Below are 20,074 nucleotides of genomic sequence, written 5' to 3' on the forward strand. Positions count from 1 at the left end.
GTCTCCAGCATAAACAGACAGATGAATTGAGACATAAGTACTTTAATTTCTAATATCTTGCTTCAAGAGGGCTTCAGAAACACACACAATCAATTTACAATATTGCATAGCATTACAATTAAAACAAAACAAAACAAAGTCCCGCCGGACAGAAATACTTGCCGGTGAAGTTTGCCACCATAGAAAGGCTTGGTATGAAACGTAATACTTGCAGAATATCCAGTTTTTGCACAATTAACACTGACTTTCCCTCCCAGTTCTACCCAGGGGACTGTCAAAATTGATCGAGCATATGCACAAGGCAAGGAGAATGTGTATTCCTCTCCACGTTCCAGAAGACTCAAAGTACCTGTAAGGGGGGAAAGAATAACTATGAAATCCACATTAAGTAAAAACAACTCGGGTCTTCTGGGTTTACATCACAGGATTTGCAGAGGTCTACACCGGATGTCTATGCATACCTTGCATTTTGGTATCATTTTCATTCTATATTACCAGTCAGTTTTGCAATACAGTGTAACTTAAATGATAGCAAACAAAAATAATCTTCTTTTTTTTTTTTTAGTACTAAATGAACTCGACTTGGGGGAAACATATTTGTTGTAAAGAGAGAAAACAGGATCTGGGCAGTTTACCCAACAGGAATAAATTAATCAGTTCAGGTTTAATCGGGGTTTTCAAACTGAATTCCACAGAACTTTAGGGTTCTGTGAGGACTTGAATAGATTCCATGGGATTAAGAAAAAAATACGAAAAAGTTTAGTCCCCTGTGGGGTAGGGTTTCCCCCCCCCCCAATTTAATCACTAAAATGCACAAGAAAAAGTGGAGCTTTTCACCCGCCTTTCAGAAGGCCTGCCCCCTCTGGGGTTTGGGGAAATAAGGTTGAAAGTCCCAAAGTGGGGGCTGGTGCCATCAAGGAGAGTTGCACAACAAACCCCACAATCCTCTTAGCCAGGGGTGGGCAATTAATTTTCCCAAGAGGCTGCATGGGAAACTGGGACTGTTGTGGAGGGCCAAACCAATAGGGCTGCCGTGGCCACTGCTGTGGGTCAGACAGGGACAGCTAAAGGATCGGATGTGGCCCATAGGCCATCACAGGCCGGATGTGGTCCATGGGCCGTAGAATGCCCAGGTCTGCTCTTAGCCATTATGGCAAATGTTTCTGCTAGGTTAGCATTATTAGCTCTGTAGTCCAGTACACCTAGGGAATATCTTGCTTTTTGTGCAGTGATTTCTATATTCCCACTCCCCTAAATTCATGCTGTTCTGAGGTGATAATAAAGGCAGGATGAAAAAAAATCTAATTAAAAACAAAAACCAAAACTGATAAATATTGCCACATAGCTTCATATTACAAATATGAGATGTGGAGCAAAACTGACTTTTTTCACTGCTACTCCTGGGCTGGATATGCATCACCTATTAAAGCCAATTATTTATAGGTAATATTACAGATTCAGCAAAAGGGCTTATGGACCTAAGACGTGGCATAAATGGGAATGCACAAGCAGAAGAAAAACTGAAAAATAAACTGGATGAAACACAACACATCGCCCGATTGGGAAATAAAGTTCACACGTGGAAATTAGGAAACCTGTGGAGACTGAAACCACATTAATTATCTCTTCAATCTTGAAACCTAAAAGCCATCTTGCTTCTAAAAAAAAAACCCCTTATATTCCAGCGGTATTACAAAGCTTGTTATAACTCTCAAAACATTTATTTCTCTTTGCTCCTTTGTGATTTAGACAAGCCTTTATTACAATTAATTAGCAGGGCAATTATCTTTGTGTGCACTTATAAGGCATTTCATATTTCATTTTGTTTTAAAATCTGGTTTTTTTCCAGACAAGAACAAAATGCATTATTCGGCAGGATCTGGCATTGGTTTATCATAGCAAGCCTCCCATGAGATCATAGTGGAGAATATGGCAAAATACGGACTGGACGATATTGGCGCTAGTTGGATTCAGAACAATCATACCCATAAAAACAAATATATCAAGGGCATCAAGATGGAATGATTACAAGTAGTTCTCATTCAACAGAATGAGACCTGCAACTCTGTTGTTAAGTTCAATGATCACTAAGCGAAACTGCTCCCCTGCTTATAAGCTTACTTCAGTTTTCCTTTGGTTTATGGACCTGTGAAGGTCAAAAATGCAAGGACTGATCGTAAAGCTACTGTTTAATTGCTGTCCTAGCTATGGAAGGTCACTAAAAAAGGAATTTTATACTGAGTTCTATTCTAGGCCCTGATGTGTATAAACAACTTGCAGGAGAAATTAGTAAATAGAAAAAAAAATTCTCTGAGATAAAAATGAGGAGGGATAGCAAAGAGAGCAGTATCAAGATTCAGAACGGCTTTGATAAACCAGAACAAAGAGAAAATCCTGGAAGGTGAATTTCAACACAGATAACATAGTCTTTCATATGAAAAGGAAAAAGAAAGGTGAGTTCAGGAAATGGTGGATCACAGGCAAGCAATAGTGTGATATAACTGCAAAAGAAGCAAATTCAGTCCTAAACTGCATCAACAGAAGGATTTAATCAAGAAAGGACATCATGTCTCTATTCTACATTGGTAAAAGCACATCTGGAACGTCAAGTTTAGTTCTTGGTGCTGCATCTTAAGAATTGACATTGTCAAACCAAGGTGTGCCCAGAGGATTGTAACCAAGATGATAAGGAGCCTGGAAGGAAAAACCTATGATGTGGAGGTGTTGTATGTGTTTATTCTGGAGAAGGGAAGGCTGTGGGGAGACATAATAGTTGTATTCAAGTACATGAAGTGCTATCATATAAAACAGGGGTCCCCAATCCCTGGTCCACGGACTGGTACCGCCCCCCCTCTCTCAATGGTTTTCTAAGCACTTCCTCAACCTGCTGGGTCTTTGGTTTGTTTTGCTGGAAGGCTGAGTTTAGGATTGTCTCTTTTCCTTCCCATTTTCTTAGAAGCAGAAAGTCACTGGTCTAATCTAATGCAATGTTATAATAGAAATAAAGTGCATTATTTATTTGTTTGTTTATTTAGAAAATTTGGAATAAATATAAAGCACTTAAATCTTCCTGAAACCTCCCCCCCTTTTCCCCCCCGGTCAATGGAAAAATTGTCTTCCCTGAAACCAGTCCCTGGTGCCCAAAAGGTTGGGGATCTCTGATATAAAAGACATTGTAGATTTTCAGGCAGATAGAAAAGGAATAATGGGTATATATTATATAGCAACAGATTACAACTGGACATCAGGAAGAACTTCCTAGGGATAGGAGCTACTAAACAACAAACCGCCTTAGCAATGGCATGTCAGGTCCCTTTCGGAACGCTGTCATTCTGAGGGGAGGGGGGATTTAAATTGGGGAGTAGAGAATTTGTTGCTTTGCTTTGATGTATCTGCATGGGAATTTGGGAGGGGGGGGGAGATGGGCCATCAGACTTGTTAGACCAGAGGTCCCCAAGCTTTTGAGCACCAGGGACCAGTGTCATGGAGAAAGGTTTTTCTATGGACCAGAGGGGGCATGGTTTTGAATACTGCCTGCATCCCAAGGATGGACTTTGCTTGTTTGTGCGGCCCGCTTGTTGGTATACTGCAGACCGGTGCCGGGCCACGGACCGGGGGTTGGGGACCTGTGTTAGACAACTTCTTATCACCTTAGACAACTTCACACCAGCGAATTGGCTGCTGATGGACTGGGGCATTGGGGTGGGGTTTGCATATTGGGGAATTTAGCTTAACGGTTTGTGCGGAAACTTCAGGTTCTGCCAGACTGCCTTGCAATCACTTTCTCTCAGTAAAAGTTTCCTTTGAAATAATGTTCGTTTCAAGAGTCATGCTTTCCTGGGTAGACAGCCAAGGCAGGATCTTACATGGCGATCTTCTTTTCACTTTAAGTATTTAACTACTAGCTGCATGGCCATTTGTTAGGGATGCTATAGTGCAGGGGGAGGCAACCTTGGCTCTTTTATGACTCGTGGACTTCAACTCCCAGAATTCCTTCCTCCCCCCCCTCTGTGCCCAGGAAGGGACAAGGAGAGGGAGATAGGCTGCCAGCATGGCTGGGGGCTTTACTGCCGGCAAACCTGCCTGTGCACAGGCAGAGACAGAGGAGAGCTCGCCCAGCTCACTTGCTCAGCTTTGCTGAAAGGCATACCGCTTGCTAAGTTAGCAGAAGCTCCAGGATCAGCGCCGGGCTACAGCTGATTCGCGCTTCTGCTAAATTAGCAAGCACATGTTTTCTAGCAAGCACGTTTGCTGGGCAGGAGCCAAGGAGAGCAGCTACAGCTGCAGAAGCACAGATCAGCTGTAGAGGCTCGCCCCGATCCTGGACAAGAGGGAAGGAAGGAAGGACGGAAGGGACAAGGGGAAAGACGGAGGGAAGGAGGGACAAAGAGGGAGGCGAAGGAAAGGAAGGAAGGAAGGAAGGAAGGAAGGAAGGAAGGAAGGAAGGAAGGAAGGAAGGAAGGAAGGGACAAGGGGAGAGGGAGGGAAGGAGGGACAAAGAGGGAGGCGAAGGAAAGGAAGGAAGGAAGGAACAATGGGAGAGGTAGGGAAGGAGGAAGAGACCAAGAGGGAGGGAAGGAAAGGAAGTTCCAGCCAGGAGAGGCTTGCCAGCCCGGCTGCCGAGAAACAGAAGAGCGCAAAGCCAAGGAGAAGAAGGTGGCTGTTTCCTCCCAAAGGGGGCTCCTTTTCTCCACCCTTCCCTGGGTTTGTGGGGAATTTCTCGTCACCAACACTGGCAGATGCTGCTTCGAGCCCGCTGCGAGCTTTCTCGCCCCCTTTGCTTCTCCCCTCCCCCGCTTTCATGAGGATTGTGGCTCCCTTGGGAAGCCAATCGTGCTTTGAAGCTTAGGAGAGGAAGAAGAGTCCCTTCCTCCTTCCCTCCCTCTTGTGTCAGCTGGCGCAAGTTCGGGGGTCGCCAGCTGACGGGCGCAGGAGTTGGGTGCTGCAGCGGCCTCCCCTTTGCTGACCTGTGTGCACGAGAAGAAGTCAATCCGGTTGCTGCACAATGAGTCTCTGGGGAGGGCAGGGCGCTCTTCATGCACCCCCTGCAGGGCACATTTGGTAGAGTTTGTGCAGACTGCCGCCAAGCAGCATATTTTCCACAAACAAGTGAGGTGGAGTGGAGGGGGGAAGGGAGAGAAGGCGGTTGACAAGCCCTGCCTAAGACCATCAGAAATATGTGTTTTCCGATGGTCTTAGGCGACCCCTGTGAAAGGCTCATGCAACCCCCAAAAGGGTCGCGACCCACAGGTTGAGAACCACTGCTTTAGGAAGTCGTGAGATGGGAGCAGGCTGCGGTCAAAAGATCAGCACTACATCACAGCTTGACGCATAATAACATTCTTTCTAAAATCCAACTATCCAGAGCTGTAGATCGCAACTGTTCAAAGAGTGTAAGGAGCACCACAAGATTTTCCACTTACCTTCACCAACCATGGTGACTCCTATTGACATGCCTAGGAATTTACTTTTTGTCCAAACATGGGCGTTAACACACATCTTTCTCTCCACACATTCAGCATAGAACCCTGAGACTGGAGGATGATGAGACACTTGTTCTGCAACGAATCGGACAGTGTACGAGTCGGACTCTTCTTGAGCCTGGCTCTCATCTGAAACAGGCACTTGCTCAGAGGCAGAATGAGAGGAAGAGTTACTATTAGTGCCGTTCAGTACATCGCTCTTCATTGTCTTCCACGAACAGTGAAAGGTTTCTCCGATGATTGGATTGTACGGTTTTTTGGCAATTGCCCCTTTGCGTCCTTCGTGAAAGGAAGTGAGATAATACTCAACAAAACGGATCATCCTCTCCTCGGGACTTGTGCCATTGGAAATGGAAATGAACAGATCTGGATGGGACAAGAAATCGGCATACATTTCCAATAAAGAGCGCTTCTCTAAAATAAAAGTGGGAAGAACCACCTACAATAAAAGAAAATGATATTACAGAAACATACATAACGACTTTCTGATTTTCTTCTCTCTCTTTTTTTTTAGAGCACCAACAAGACGGGGGAAAGGCTTTAATGGAAGGCACAATGGCATATATGACAGTTGTACATTTGTGGCTTTTAGTGTTTGATATTTTCTCATTCACAGTGCTTTTATGCTTCCACAAGTTATTTTGGAATTAAAGGGAGGAGGGGAGGAAGGAAAAGTGGAATGGGGAGGGAGAGGAGGAGGAAAAGAAAGAGGAGGAGGAAGAGATGACTCAGCCTTGCATCCTTCTGAGGTCAGTAAAATGAGGACCCAGATTATTAGGGCAATATGCTGATTCTGTAAACTGTGTACACAGCGTTGTAAAGCGCTATGAAGAGCTATATAAGTCTAAGTGCCATTGCTAAGAGAAAAAGAAAGGGGGAGGAGGGAGGGGAAGAGGGGAAGAGGGGAGGAGGAAGGAGAAGGAGAAGATAGTTTAAACCAGGGGTTCTCAACCTTGGCAACTTTAAGACTTGTGGACTTCAACTCCCAGAATTCCTCAGCCAGCTTTGCTGGCTGAGGAATTCTGGGAATTGAAGTCCACAAGTCTTAAAAGTTGCCAAGGTTGAGAACCCCTGGTTTAAACTATCACTGTTCACTATATTTTTCTGTACACTTTATTCTTGTAAGCAATCATTACTTTGGCCTGGCTTGTACAAGTTTTACCTATTTCATTGATCACTAACATTTATAGTCCAAATTCATTTAGGAGCCATTTAGTCTGGACCCTACACTTTTGTGTTATGTCATAAACTCTTCTTAAGCAACCCGTTCCTGTTGTATTCAACTTATTTTTTAAGTTTCTTTTTGTACGCCCAACTCACATGTAGGCCACAGCGCATTCTTAGCTATTTTGGGTTCTTTTGACAACGGAACACATGCCACCCGCTACTTTTCAACCAGCCTTTGCACATCTTAAAATTGATTTAGCTACCTTTCCCTCTTTAAGAAATATTCTACCAAGGCACGCAAATGTAAAGTAACAAATGTTCATTCCATTTTCCCCATCAAACACAACTACTTCAGTCTTTAATACATTAACTTGCAGACCCATAATGTTCAATGCACATCCAATTTTACATTCATTACAGAGCATTTGGATTCTTCTAAAAAAAAGACATGGTGTCACTTGTACGCACAGACATCCAAATCACTTCTAACATTTGCACAAGTGTTTCCTATATATTTCTGTATAGCCGAGGGGACATCACAAAACCTTGCCTCATTTCCCTGCTCTATGCTGGACCGTTCATTAACTTTCCAATTTAGTCTCACACCAGCTTTACTTTCATCATCTCATACTGCTTTTATTGCATTCAGCAACCAACCTTAAATTTCATAGTCACACCAAAACAGTCCATAATTCCTCTTACCATATGTTTTCTCCAAATCAACAAACATAAACTTACTTTCTCACATTCATATGTTTGACAAGGACTTGTTGAAAAATCAAACCTGACGCTTTCTGCCTGGCATAAAGTCACTCTGAACTTATTTTACTTAGTGACAATCAAAATTCTGCCAAACAGCTTTTCAGGCAGACTTAACAAACTAATTGCTCTGTATTTATTTATTTATTTTGCATTTATTTATTTATTTATTTTGCATTTTTCTGTTATAGAGGGAAAAGTGCCACTGCAGTCTTCCTATCGCCAGTTACAGATGTACACACGTGCACATGCATACGTATACTAGAAAACTCACACAATCATAGCAACATTTTAACGTTTCCAGTTATACCTTCTACATCTGCAAATTTGCCATTTTTAAAGATTCTCGGAGCGTTTATTTTTTTACCCTTTTTTTTGGACACTAAGGTTTTTCCAGCATTTATTTCAATTTTGTTCTTGGGATAAATCTCTTTCTAGGATTTCCCACTTCAGTTTCACCCCAAATAATGTCACTCTTAATTCCATTCCATTAGCTTTGCTGGAGGATCCTTTTTTAGCCCTTTTCATCCATTCTGCAAATCTATTTTTTTAATTTCCAACAACATTTTTAATTTCCATCCTCTTTTAATCTTAATCAAGCCTTGCTTTCTTTAATCCAATTCTCAGGAACTATTTTTGTTTTATGCATATTGTACAGCAAATCTCACACTCTCCCAGGTTCAACTTTCATTCTGTCATGTGTATTTTTCTCATCGACAGTCTCTTTCAGCTTCTTGTTCCATCAAACATTCTTTTTTGTTACTTTCCATTAGCATAACTTCACACATTTCTGTGAGGTGCCAAAACAAAATTCCTTTCATTCTGTTCCAAACAGCTTTCAGGTTCTTTTTTCCTTACAGCCAGTTTCCATTCATTCTACCTTCTATTTTTATTTTTTTTTTTGATATAGCCCTAGTACAGTGATGCCGAACCTTTTAGAGACCGAGTGCCCAAACTGCAACCCAAAACCCATTTATGCATCGTCAGGTGCTGGGTGGGTGTGGCCCATTGGCTGGGTGTGGCCAATTGGGGGGTGGCCCATTGGCTGGGCGTGGCTGCGGTGGTAACGGCAGACTGGGTGGGACTAAAAAGTTCAGTCAATCAATTCTAAATGTGCAAGATCTTTTTTTTCCCACGAGGTTGAAATTGACTGATTGATTAAACCTTTTTTTTTTTTTTGCACACGGCAGTGGAGGCCTAAAGCAAAAAGGTTTTATAAAACCCAGCTGAAGGCCTAGGACTGGGGCGACAGTGCGCGCGTCCACAGAGAGGGCTCTGAGTGCCGCCTCTGGCACCCATGCCATAGGTTCACCACCACTGCCCTAGTACTTTCTCTTCCTGCAGCTAGTTTACTTTCACTCTTTTTTCTTTCACTTCTTTCTTTTTCTTCCATATCCATTTTTTTTTCAAGAGAATATTTTTCTGAAGATAGAAAGAAAAAGAAATCCCACATATTAAAGACTGGATTTAGAAAATGTGCTATTTGGGTTGTTGACTTCTGAGATGTCTTTAGACTGTAGAACTAAGAAGATCTGTTTTTGATTTATAGCATGTTAAAGAAAAAAGTATATGTTTATATCTGTATACAATTTATATCTATATACAAAATCTCTTTTTAAAGTTTCATTTCATCTCTCTTGTTTATCATGCTGTATTTTTTATTAATAAGCAAAACATAGAAAAATGCGTTTTTCTGACTTAAATTCTCACAATCTTTCATGAAGGATCAAATCAATTGTGCTTTTTCATTCATTCCTTTTCCAAGGATACATAGGAATAAACTTATAATTAAACACACAGGCAAAACCACATGCAACTATCACATCCCACTTCCTACTTTCATACGCATCACACAATTTAGATGACATCAATTCATACTTTCTGGCGTACATCCTAGCCCCCTTATTCATAGTTAATCTTATATCTTGACACCCTGCATCTATTCATCAACTATTCATATATTCATCAATATTTGAAAAATAAAGGTTATCAGCTTGAGTAATATCGATGCAACTCCCAGCATTCTTTGCTAATGGCAAGGGCCACAAGGGTCAGTTTTGACACCTTTTGATCAGTATTTCACAAGACCAACCAAAGCCCAATTTTACCCCAATCAGGTTCATAGTATTACAAGGCACTTAGGATCCATAAGGCTATCTTGCAAGCCAACAAACCATTGCTGCATCTCACCAATCAGGAAGTACTTAATGTGCTGACATACAAAGAGGATACAAATGATATGTGAATTATATAGTTATGTGAATTATATAGTTCCACCATGAACATTTCTTAAATTCACATTTACCAGCTTAAACAAGTTTTGAACGTAGAGCATGCCTCTCATTTCAGGTCCATTAATGGGCAAATCCTAAACATCATGTTTGATATTACTATTTTAATATGATGGTTGAATCCTAAGTCAGTTCTCTGAACAAACTGTAACATAGAATGGCTAGGACAAACTCCAGTTTATAGGAGTACATTTCTTTGCCTTTAATATAGAGCAATATTTAGTAACTTACTCTTGTTAAGTCCATGCCAAGTTTGAGTTGAGAAAGAAGGTGCAAGATAACACTGCGCTGTTCTTCCACAGCTCCAAGGTCATCCTCTTTATTCTCACATGTGTCTTCTAACTCATCTTCTGGATTTATTTCCTCTGGTTCCTGGGATAAATTCTAAAAAAAAAAACACCATAAGGTATTTAAAATTCTTTAGTATTCTGAACTTTTTTGGTGCCATAACTCAGTGCAGACAACTTCTTCAATGCCACAAATGATTTTTCTTTTCTTAAACAATGATATCAATATGCATACATTCTCCTTCTTTTAGCTTACCTACAGATGAGGCTATAGACTATAATAAGATCCTATAATAGTTTGGGGTTTTTTTTAGTGTTGACAATGCAACCAGCTCATATATTAAATTATGTTACAATGTGGAATTTGCAGTAAACAATCATTAAATCTCTTCTAGAGATAAACCCGTAGAAGAAAACTGCCTGTTTATATCTAGATGTCATGTCTTCCAAAGGGAACTGTTGCTGTAGACGAAATATCACTTTCTATTTCTCTTCCCTGCTCTTCTCTTCACACTCTCCCAACAAGCACACACATGTCTAGATTCTATCACTTTAGCACTCTATCAGGTTATCAGAACTTTCTCCAGAATTCAAGTTCATTGTTTATTCAGTTTTGTTTATAACGTGGCTTGGTTTCATTTCTGCATGTCATATGTCACTGGAGTTGTGACGTTTCCTTAGGCCAGTGTTTCCCAAACTTGACAATTTTAAGGCATGTGGACTTCAACTCCCAGAATTCCACAGCCAGCAACGCTGGCTGTGGAATTCTGGGAGTTGAAGTCCACATGCCTTAAAATTGTCAAGTTTGGGAAACACTGCCTTAGGCTATAGTCCATGTACAGATGTCATTGGATACTTTTATTACTGCAACAGCTATCCAGATGCCTTCTCAGTCATCAGAAGCCAAGAGCCGGCAATTATTACAGCCTGACTAAATAGCACTCCCAAAAACTCAAGACAACATCTGATTTACTTTGGCCATGTTATGTTGGCAAATTCACTGGAGAAGTCAACAATGCCAGGAATAGTTAGTGGAACAAGGAAAAGGGGCAAGCAAAGAACACGCTGGCTTGATAGCACCCAAACTGATACAAAGATGAATCTCCAACAACTGAAAGACATTGTGCTTGATAGGGAAGCATGGAGAGCACTTGCCTATAAAGTCGCCAAGTGTCCGACATGACTGAATGGTTAAAACCACAAAATAGTACTCTCAGAGCTTTTGCCCTCGTAAATCAAGTGCAAATAAGAATATATAGTCCCATGGCATAGAATTATGATGGATGGTAATCACAACCACCTCATCTTTGCCAAGAGAAGAAAGCAGAAATGGAGCAACTACATAGGCTCAAAGCCATCTCTGCTCCTTAGTTATTTCTGTACTCAAACAATATGGGATAAAAAGGAGAAATAATAACTAGAGAAGTGGCCCAAAGAAAAGAAAGCTACAAAGAACTAACAGTAGCTACAAAACTAATACAATAAATCCTTTACTTTCATCTTCCTGCAATAATTTATCTAACTTTTATTATTTAATTACAGTATACTTTTACTAGCTTGTTAATATTACAAAACATCCCTTTATCTAGGTCAAGCAAAACAAATTACTATTAAATTCCCCTATAAGTTCTTGATCTGCATTCCTTGAAAGTTTTCATGGTTCAACCCACATATTACTTTAAAACAACATATAGCTACATTAATTACAGTCTCACTAATGTTCATTTGTCCCAATATTCAGCAACATTTGTTGCTTAAAAAAACAGCAAAAACTAATAAACAATACTTATTCTAAGTTTAAACTTTAGTCAGATAGTTAACTGACTAAAGTTAACTAACTATAGTTAATTCTTCCAAGAGTGGTCCTTTTCTTTAAAGTAAAACGGGAAAAACAAAACCACAATGCAGAACTAAGAGTTTTACCTCTTACCATAATTAGTTGACCAGATTCAGAACTGGACTGTTCCTGTCTGACTGATGCTGGCTTCGTTTGATCTGCAGGGAAATCCTGATCAGCTCCATTTTTGAAGTGATTTGGCAAAGAAATCTTTGGTTCCAACCAGCTGATTGTTGTTGCTGAAGCAAAAGAGACCTTGTGCTGAAATTTGCTCATCTTTGAGGGACTGAAGCTTTTCCTAAAATTGCTTCTGCCATTCAACAGTGTCACGCCCTCCCTTCCAAAACACTAAAGGCAACTAAAACTTGCTCTGCAGCAACAAGGTGGATACAAAACAGCACCACCTTCTCGTTCTCTTCTCATGAGAGGGAGGCCTATGACTGATGATGACACAGAACATGTTCCTGGCTAGAAGGAGGTTATGAAAGATGTAATCGGACACTGGATAAAGAACCCAGTAAGACTAGATTGTTATATAATATCGTCAAGACAGGTTGCTGAATCAACAGTGTAGGCATGCCATTAAAACAGGGAGAAGGAAATATAGCTAAAATTAAACAATGCAAGTTTAGGTCAAAAAGAATGTCACAATAATCTGCTCTATTATATAAATTACAATTGCTTGAAAATAAAGCTATTTAATGATGCTGGTATCTCCAATTACCTCTCCACCCCCAGTTAGTCTTCCTGAATGGATACATTTCCTTATCAATAATGAAAATGTTCCATTCTGTTCTCAAACCCTAGTGTTTGCAGAAACTAATAAACTCCTGTTAAAAAGAAGCATATGCACAAAGTTGAATAAAGGAACATCTGGGTTCAGCCTGACAGCCTGTTGCATCTTCAGCTTATAGTCCTGGATTTATCAGCTTAGTCACTAAAAAAGGAACTTGGAAAAATACACTTTACAGTGTATTTATCTGGATAGACTGAACATATTTTATATACAGTAATTAAACTTCAAACCAGCGGCAGTGAAGTCTCTCAGGAATCCTAAATATTGGAGGAGTGTTTACGTCCTATTTTGCATGTAAATCCCTATGCTTTCCATTTTGCATAATAATCACATTTCTATATGGTGGGCATTGTTTTAATTCTTTTGCTTTTACATAGGCATATTAAAAACTTCTAAAACATAGAAAACAGACACAAATTCAACTGGCATTCAGTTATATAGATTAAATAAATATATTCTTAAAAAAGGAACATCTTCAGAAAACTGGGATTCTAAGAACATCCCAGGCTAATTATGATCTGGTTTACAGATTGCATTAAGTCATAGTTGGTTTAACTACTATTAATTGAATGGCTAGTTTGCACAATGGATTTAATTATATGACTTAATGCCAGACAGGTAACGTATGTATGTCTACCCTTACCCACTTAGAGGAAACAGCAAAATCATTTATAAATAAGCTACTCATGCTTTGATATTCTAGTCCCAATAGTACAAGACTATACAGGCAAAGCTTTATGCTACCCATTCTGTTGAAGATCAAGTTCTTGAAGGACACATTTTTAAACCATTTGTCTTATATAGTGGGTGGTCTTTAAGTATAGGTTGCAATTTTGAAACAATGCATTACTTGTTCCATATTATCTCTTACACAGCCTTTCCACTCAAAGATGCAGAATTCAGGATTTTATCCTCTGGAAGTCAACTTTGGAATCAGACAATCAATTCATGGATCAAATACACTACAGGATTCTGAACAAAACTGTATAACTGAGTAATGAGTCATTGGCTCCGCATCTTTTACATAAGCCTCTTAGAAAACAAAATGTCAACAGAGAGTGTGGATAATTTCTAAGTTATCCTAGTGAACTACTAAAGCATGTCTCATCACTGTTTGTCAGGCTTTACTTGAGGAAACAGAAATTTTAGCAGTTGAAAATATGCCTGCTATGAAGAGTGCTTTTTGCAATAAATGTCTTTAATGGGTCTGCTAAATAAATTCTGTTTCAGCAATTTTTCCCCATTCATTTAAAGTATGTTTGCATATATGGTGATTCTAGTGTCATCTGACATGATTTAATGTGATCTGACTTTAGGAATAGGCAGTGTATGCAAAACGTCAACCATAAAGTCAGAGACAAATTACAAAATAGAGATAAAAAGATTACAGCTATTACAGTTTTAGCAAATGACTGCTTAAACAATTAATTTAAGGCATGTACTTTTTATATTATCAGTATAAACATATAAGGAATGATTGCTGGAATTGGGTATGTCTAGTTTAACAAAGAGAAGAACGAGGAGGGACATGATAGCAGTGTTCCAATATCTCAGGGGCTGCCACAAAGAAGAGGGAGTCAAGCTATTTTCCAAAGCGCCTGAAGGCAGGACAACAAGCAATGGGTGGAAACTAACCAAAGAGAGAAGCAACCTAGAACTAAGGAGAAACTTCCTGACAGTTAGAACAATTAACCAGTGGAACATCCTGCCTCCAGAAGCGGTGAATGCGCCAACACTGGAAGTTTTTAAGAAGAAACTGGACAGCCATTTGTCCAAAACGGTATAGGGTTTCCTGCTTGAGCAGGGGGTTGGACTAGATGACCTCCAAGGTCCCTTCCAACTTTATTATTATTATTATTATTAGTAGTAGTAGTACTGCTCTCTATAAATACTATCTGAAACAATTTCTACCCATGGGCTGTCAAGACTCCTGAATGGAAAATGTATGATAGGCTTGTGGGGCCGGCGCGTTGTGCAATAAGATTGTGTGTTTGTTGTCACTGTGAGTTGTGATGGGGGGGGTGCACGAAGGGAGGTTCAGCCAATCTCATTGTACACATGTTGTACAATAAGGATTTGGATTTGAATTTCTCTCCAAATACAAGTCCAAATGACACTGAGAGTAAATTCCCATAAAGAATCCACTTTCTGAAGAGGAATACACCAGAGATTCCTTAGTGCAGGGGTGTCGAACTGGCGGCCCGTGAGTCGGATGTGTCACGCGCAGGCCCGCTCACCGCAAAGGCAAAACCCTCGCGATACATCACGTGACGCAATCAGGTTTGACACCTGGGCCTTAGAGGTTCCCAGAAAAAACAAAATAAAATGGACAACTTCTGATTTTTTATCTTTTTATTCAAACAGAGCAAGGATAATAACTCACCAGTAGATAAGGATCCCTTTTGTTGTGATGCATGCTGCAGCTGGAGAATGTGAAAACAATCATTTAAACAATTCATTGTTGCCATCGAGGTTGCCTTGAGCATCAGTAGGTCTTGGTCTAAGGAGGAAAGATGACCGGAGGCAGGAAGGCATTCAATACTTCTTACCAAATCTCTCTGCTGTCCTTCAGCTTGAGACATCTTCTGCAGTTAATCAAGGCACAAAGATTTTACAATGTTGTTAACATGAAACTTCGGGGAAACTTTTTTTTTTAAAACTTAAAACGTTTCCTTGGTCAAAATGGTAGTTTGTAAAATAGCATTCCTTGTAGTTTACTCAAATGCAATTGTTCCTTACAAGGGTTGTAAAAATCTGTAATTTACTCTCCAGCGAAGAAACAGTTGTCATTACAGTAATTGACAACTTATTTGCTAATCTTCACACTTACGAATAAGAAATAGTAGTAAAGATAAGAATCAGTTAAGTATTTTTTTAAATCCAAAACCATTTAATTTCCTTGATGATCAGCCACCCAAACCCGCTGCTTCTCAGTATAATATATTTCCTTGCTCTTTGATTCTTACCTAAGATTTCGAAGTTCTAACAAGTTCTCAGATTTTATACTGGATATTGTATATAAATTAATTATAATTGTCTTATATTCTGCTTTTAAATCTACTCCCTATTTCAAAGGAAGGAATTTTATAAAAATGCGATAGGGGATTTGTTTTTTCCCCCTGAAAAAGGGATAAATTCATCTAAGTGGAAAAAATAATAATTTAAAGAAGGCATCTAGAATTTTGATTTATGGTCAAAATCTAGCACAAGTACTTTACATATTACTTCAATGTTATATATATATATATATGAATAGATTATCTGTTGCATCTGAGAAAGCAAGAGTTGGAATCAACTCCGAAGGAATAAAAGAAGCAGGAATCCAACACAATCGATTAGAAATGCTAATGCCAACAATTTTTCCAGAACTCAGGATTGTTGTTTTCCCACTATATCCAGGCACCATATATGCATATTCTCATTAGTTTGTCTTCAACTTTCTGAGAGGTCTTAAACATGATTCTTAAAGTTTGTCTTCATTGCAGAGCTCTAAGAAAAGGTAAAGGAATAATGTTCTCCATTTGGAAACCTCCAATATTTAGACTTTTAATTTTCGCTAGATCTTAAAGTATTTGATTGCAGAAAAGTCCAAATAGAAATTTCGTGTTCTCTTACACCCAGTTTATATGCTCTTTTTCTCCCCTACTTAAAGTCTTTTACAATGCCAAAGGAGTTCATTTTCCATCTATGCTGAATCAAATATATTAATCCCAGTCAGCTTTCCATCAGTATTTGGATTCTGCTTCTAATTCTACTGCCAAACTTTAGTGCATTAAGTAGTGGTAGCATTTAGCAATGTAGAGAGGTAAAGGCCTACACAGTTCAGACTGAAAGAGATTAGAGGATGAGATATATAGAAGGATAATGAGGAAAGTCAGTAGGCCAAAGAAGAGAAAAAGAAAAGAGAGTAGATCAGGTCAACTGGGCACTCTTTGACTCCTAGCTATGCCTAAGAAATCAAGAAATATAATGACTACACTGAACCCGACTTTCACCCATTGTTAACTAACATCTATAATGAAAAAGGAAAACTGAATGCAGGGTTGAAGAATTCTCACAACTTTTTTGGTTTGCATATAGCACTGTTCAAAATTAAATGCATGTCATGTTTTATACAGCAATCTTTTGTTCTCACAAATCAAGATTTGTTTTAATGCAACAAGTAAACATTAGAAACACTCTTTTACAAAGTGCTCTAGTCCAGGGCTTTTCAACCTTTTCACCCATTGTACCATTTTTAGGATATGGTAACATCCGAGTACCACCAGTTGCCTAGCAAGGTGTCAAAAACTTGATGACCCAAAAAAGAAAGGAAAAAATTGATGAAGTACAGGTAGTCCTCAACTTATAACAGTTCGCTTAGTGACTGTTCGAAGTTACACTGACACTGAAAAAAGTGCCCCCCAAGCCACAGCCGAGCAAGACATTTGCCTGCCCACCCAGTGGCGCTCTTCCTCCTGTCCAAGGTTTTCATTGTTGTGAGCATTTGCTGAGGATTGGCAGCGGGGATGGGGTGGGGGGTGTTTGGTTTTTATTCTCCCCATCTGCTGAGTGGTTGCAGCAGGTTTTGGTCACCCTGCGACACTGTGACTGTCATAAATATGAATCACTTGCCAAGCATCTGAATGTAAATCACAAGACCCTGGAGAGGCTGCAACATTCCAGCTGATCGGCGCGTCTTCTGGGCTCAGCAGAAGCACCAGGATCAGCGCTGAGCTCCAGCTGGAGCCTGGCACTGATCCTGGAGCTTCCACTGAGTCCTGACAGCCCTGCAGCTCCAGCCATCTCTCACTCAGGCTTGTGCGGTGCTGCCACTGGTTCAGTTCATTTCCCTCCCCCGCTACCACTTTTCTAGGATGGTCGCGTACCACCTGCCAGGTGCCAATGTACCACAGGTGGTACTCGTACTACTGAAAAACTGGTTGAAAAGCCCTGCTCTAGTCAATTACAGTAGTTACTCAAGATATGAGGTAAAGCAATGACTAACTAATGTAAACTGATGTACAAGATACACAAAACAGTTAGGTCATTCAAGCCTGTGCTACGGATTTTTGCCAAGTCACTAATTCAGATGTTTTACCAACAGTATCGTTTTAGAAAAACATTGCAAGAAAGTAGCTTCTAAATAAGCCTAAGCAAATAGTAGGCAAAATATTCCTTGATATATTTAAAATATTAAATATTCCTTGATATATTTCAACAACCAACCAAGTTGCTGGAAGCTGAGCTGCATGTACATTTAATTTATTATTAATAGTGCTAGCAAAGGAATGTCGCTGAGGGAAATGTGTACTTTTTTGAACATGCAACCACCGTATATAAACAGAAACATTCAACTTAAGAGGACATATGTTGTATCTGTGCATCTTGTGGTATTCCAGTGAGAATTAGAAACATGAGAATGCATCTTTTCTTAAGATATCATTTATATAAAGAAGTGTAAGCCTCAATACATTCTCAAAACTGGTAGGGTCCCAGTGTTTTTCCACAAAAATAATCGTGGTTTTTAAGAAGGCACAGGGAGCTATTCAACTTCTAAAGGCAAACCATTCTTCCAGAGAAATGAAAAAAAAACCAAGATCTATACAAACCTCTCGTACATCGATTAAGTGATCTGGCTGCAGAATGGGAATTCTCTTCCCAGCTGACAACTTGTGATGGCCAACACTGAAAAAGGAAGCTGCGTTTTGGCTGGGTCTTCTCTGCATACCAGGAGAGCCACTTCCTTGAGATGCCAGAGAGAAGCTGCGAGATTTCAGAGGAGGATTGTTCTGGTGAACAAAAATATGTATTAGGAAATCCTTGAACACTAATTGTTTAAATGTCCATCCTTCTAACTTGCCCATTTTAAGAAGTACATAACTATTCCCTTATTAGACTGCTTCTAAATTACTGATAATATATTCTAATACAATTATTAATACAACCAGGCTAGGAACATATATTAAATATTCTTTGGGGGCTAGGGCTGGCATCCATCACAGTTATGCCCCAGACCCAGCACTGCATGGAAGACAATATACAGTATTACAGTTTGGTCGTTAAGTGTTTGTGTTCCACTTTTCATATAGTAAAATCTGATTAATCCTAGAAAAGCTCTACAATGAAGCAGAGCGCAGGAGATGCTTCACTGTTCTTTTTGCAGAAATTCAATTGTTTTTCAGCACTAAAGGTTGCCAGATATACTTGGAAAATTCTTAAGCATAAGTTAAAAGTTCCATTCCTCTTTATGTGGAAAAACTGATAGTCTGAGATAACTGAATGTTGTTTTGTTTTAATACTCATCCCAAAAAAATTATTAACCCTCGATGCAGCATATTATTATTGTATTTAACCTGATCCCATGTAAAAACATCCATGATGATCTAAATATATTGAGCTAAAGCTTTTTTTTTTATTTCTGTTTGGAACAGATGTTTTAGCTATTTTTGAAATTCCCAGATTACTTAGTTGTTGGAAAGTATCTTAGATGAATTTAAACTCATCGTTAATTCGCAAGAATTTTGAAATCAGAATTAGAATATCATATTAAGACAAACTTTAAAACTTTAAATGTTTAAAAGAATGTAAAATGAATGTATGTTAAGATTAGATTAATTCATCAAAATATTTTTGTTTAATGAACATCTCAGCATATATTACAACTGCAAATCTTTTTATCCTGAAAATAATACATTTGAAGATATTGGATACATATTAACTCTACAGTTAATACACTGTTTTATTATTGTTAATATTATTTGGGGAAGACAAGTAAAGTCTAAAAATTATAATGCAATGTTGAACTATATATCAAAACATGGAATTTATAAATTTATGAAGAATTTGAGACATATCAAGCTTACCAGTGTAGTTAAAAAGAGAAATTTGGATGACTGCAAAGAAGTCTAGACTTTAAATATAGGACTGAAGAAATACATTTACTCTCAGCTTTGAATTAACAAAATAAAAAGACCAATCAGTATGATCCTATGAACAAGATTTAATTATCTGCTTAAAATGGATTGGCTTTTATTAATAGTAAATATTATTATGTTATTGCTCTTGTATTGCTGTTTCTTTTTCATACTTTTGTTTTTAATTTGCATTTTGTCTTTTTTTCACATTATAGCAGTACAAAAATGAATATAAAAACAAACATGTGGAACGGGTGAAGCTTCCATAGACTGACTCTGCCTTATTAATTTTATTTTAGCAAAAATATAACACTATGAATTCTTTTCCAGATGGCTGGCTAATGATAATGCTTAAAGTTTAAAGCTAGATTCCACTGTTTTATGAGCAACTGAAAGAGGACATAATAAGCTTAATTTTGCAACTTAGAAAACTGGTTTATCAGTCATGCTGCAGCAACACATTTAGGAACTGCAATATACAGTGAATTCATTTTACTTGGTGAATCACTTAACAGAACTTCCTCAATATGTTACAAAACTCCATTTGAGATTTACTAG

At 38.9% G+C, this 20,074-nt stretch overlaps 1 protein-coding gene across 6 annotated transcripts in view; it reads right to left on the reverse strand.

Moving 5' to 3' along the window:
* OSBPL11 (oxysterol binding protein like 11) overlaps positions 1–20,074 on the reverse strand; it is a 60,843-nt gene that overhangs the window by 9,513 nt on the left and 31,256 nt on the right. For 5 of the 6 annotated variants that reach the window (XM_039323801.1, XM_039323805.1, XM_039323803.1 and 2 more), the window contains 6 exons: positions 18,212–18,391; positions 15,004–15,205; positions 11,918–12,063; positions 9,932–10,084; positions 5,424–5,922; positions 163–349 (listed from right to left, as the gene is read on the reverse strand). In XM_039323801.1, coding sequence (XP_039179735.1) covers positions 163–349; positions 5,424–5,922; positions 9,932–10,084; positions 11,918–12,063; positions 15,004–15,205; positions 18,212–18,391 — 1,367 coding nt within the window. The remainder of the gene's footprint in view (positions 1–162; positions 350–5,423; positions 5,923–9,931; positions 10,085–11,917; positions 12,064–15,003; positions 15,206–18,211; positions 18,392–20,074) is intronic. The other variant, XM_039323802.1, reaches the window with a different exon arrangement.

Source organism: Crotalus tigris, unplaced genomic scaffold (genome assembly GCF_016545835.1).
Source record: "Crotalus tigris isolate CLP2741 ecotype Arizona unplaced genomic scaffold, ASM1654583v1 scf7180000024282.1769268, whole genome shotgun sequence".
Lineage (NCBI taxonomy): Eukaryota > Metazoa > Chordata > Lepidosauria > Squamata > Viperidae > Crotalus > Crotalus tigris.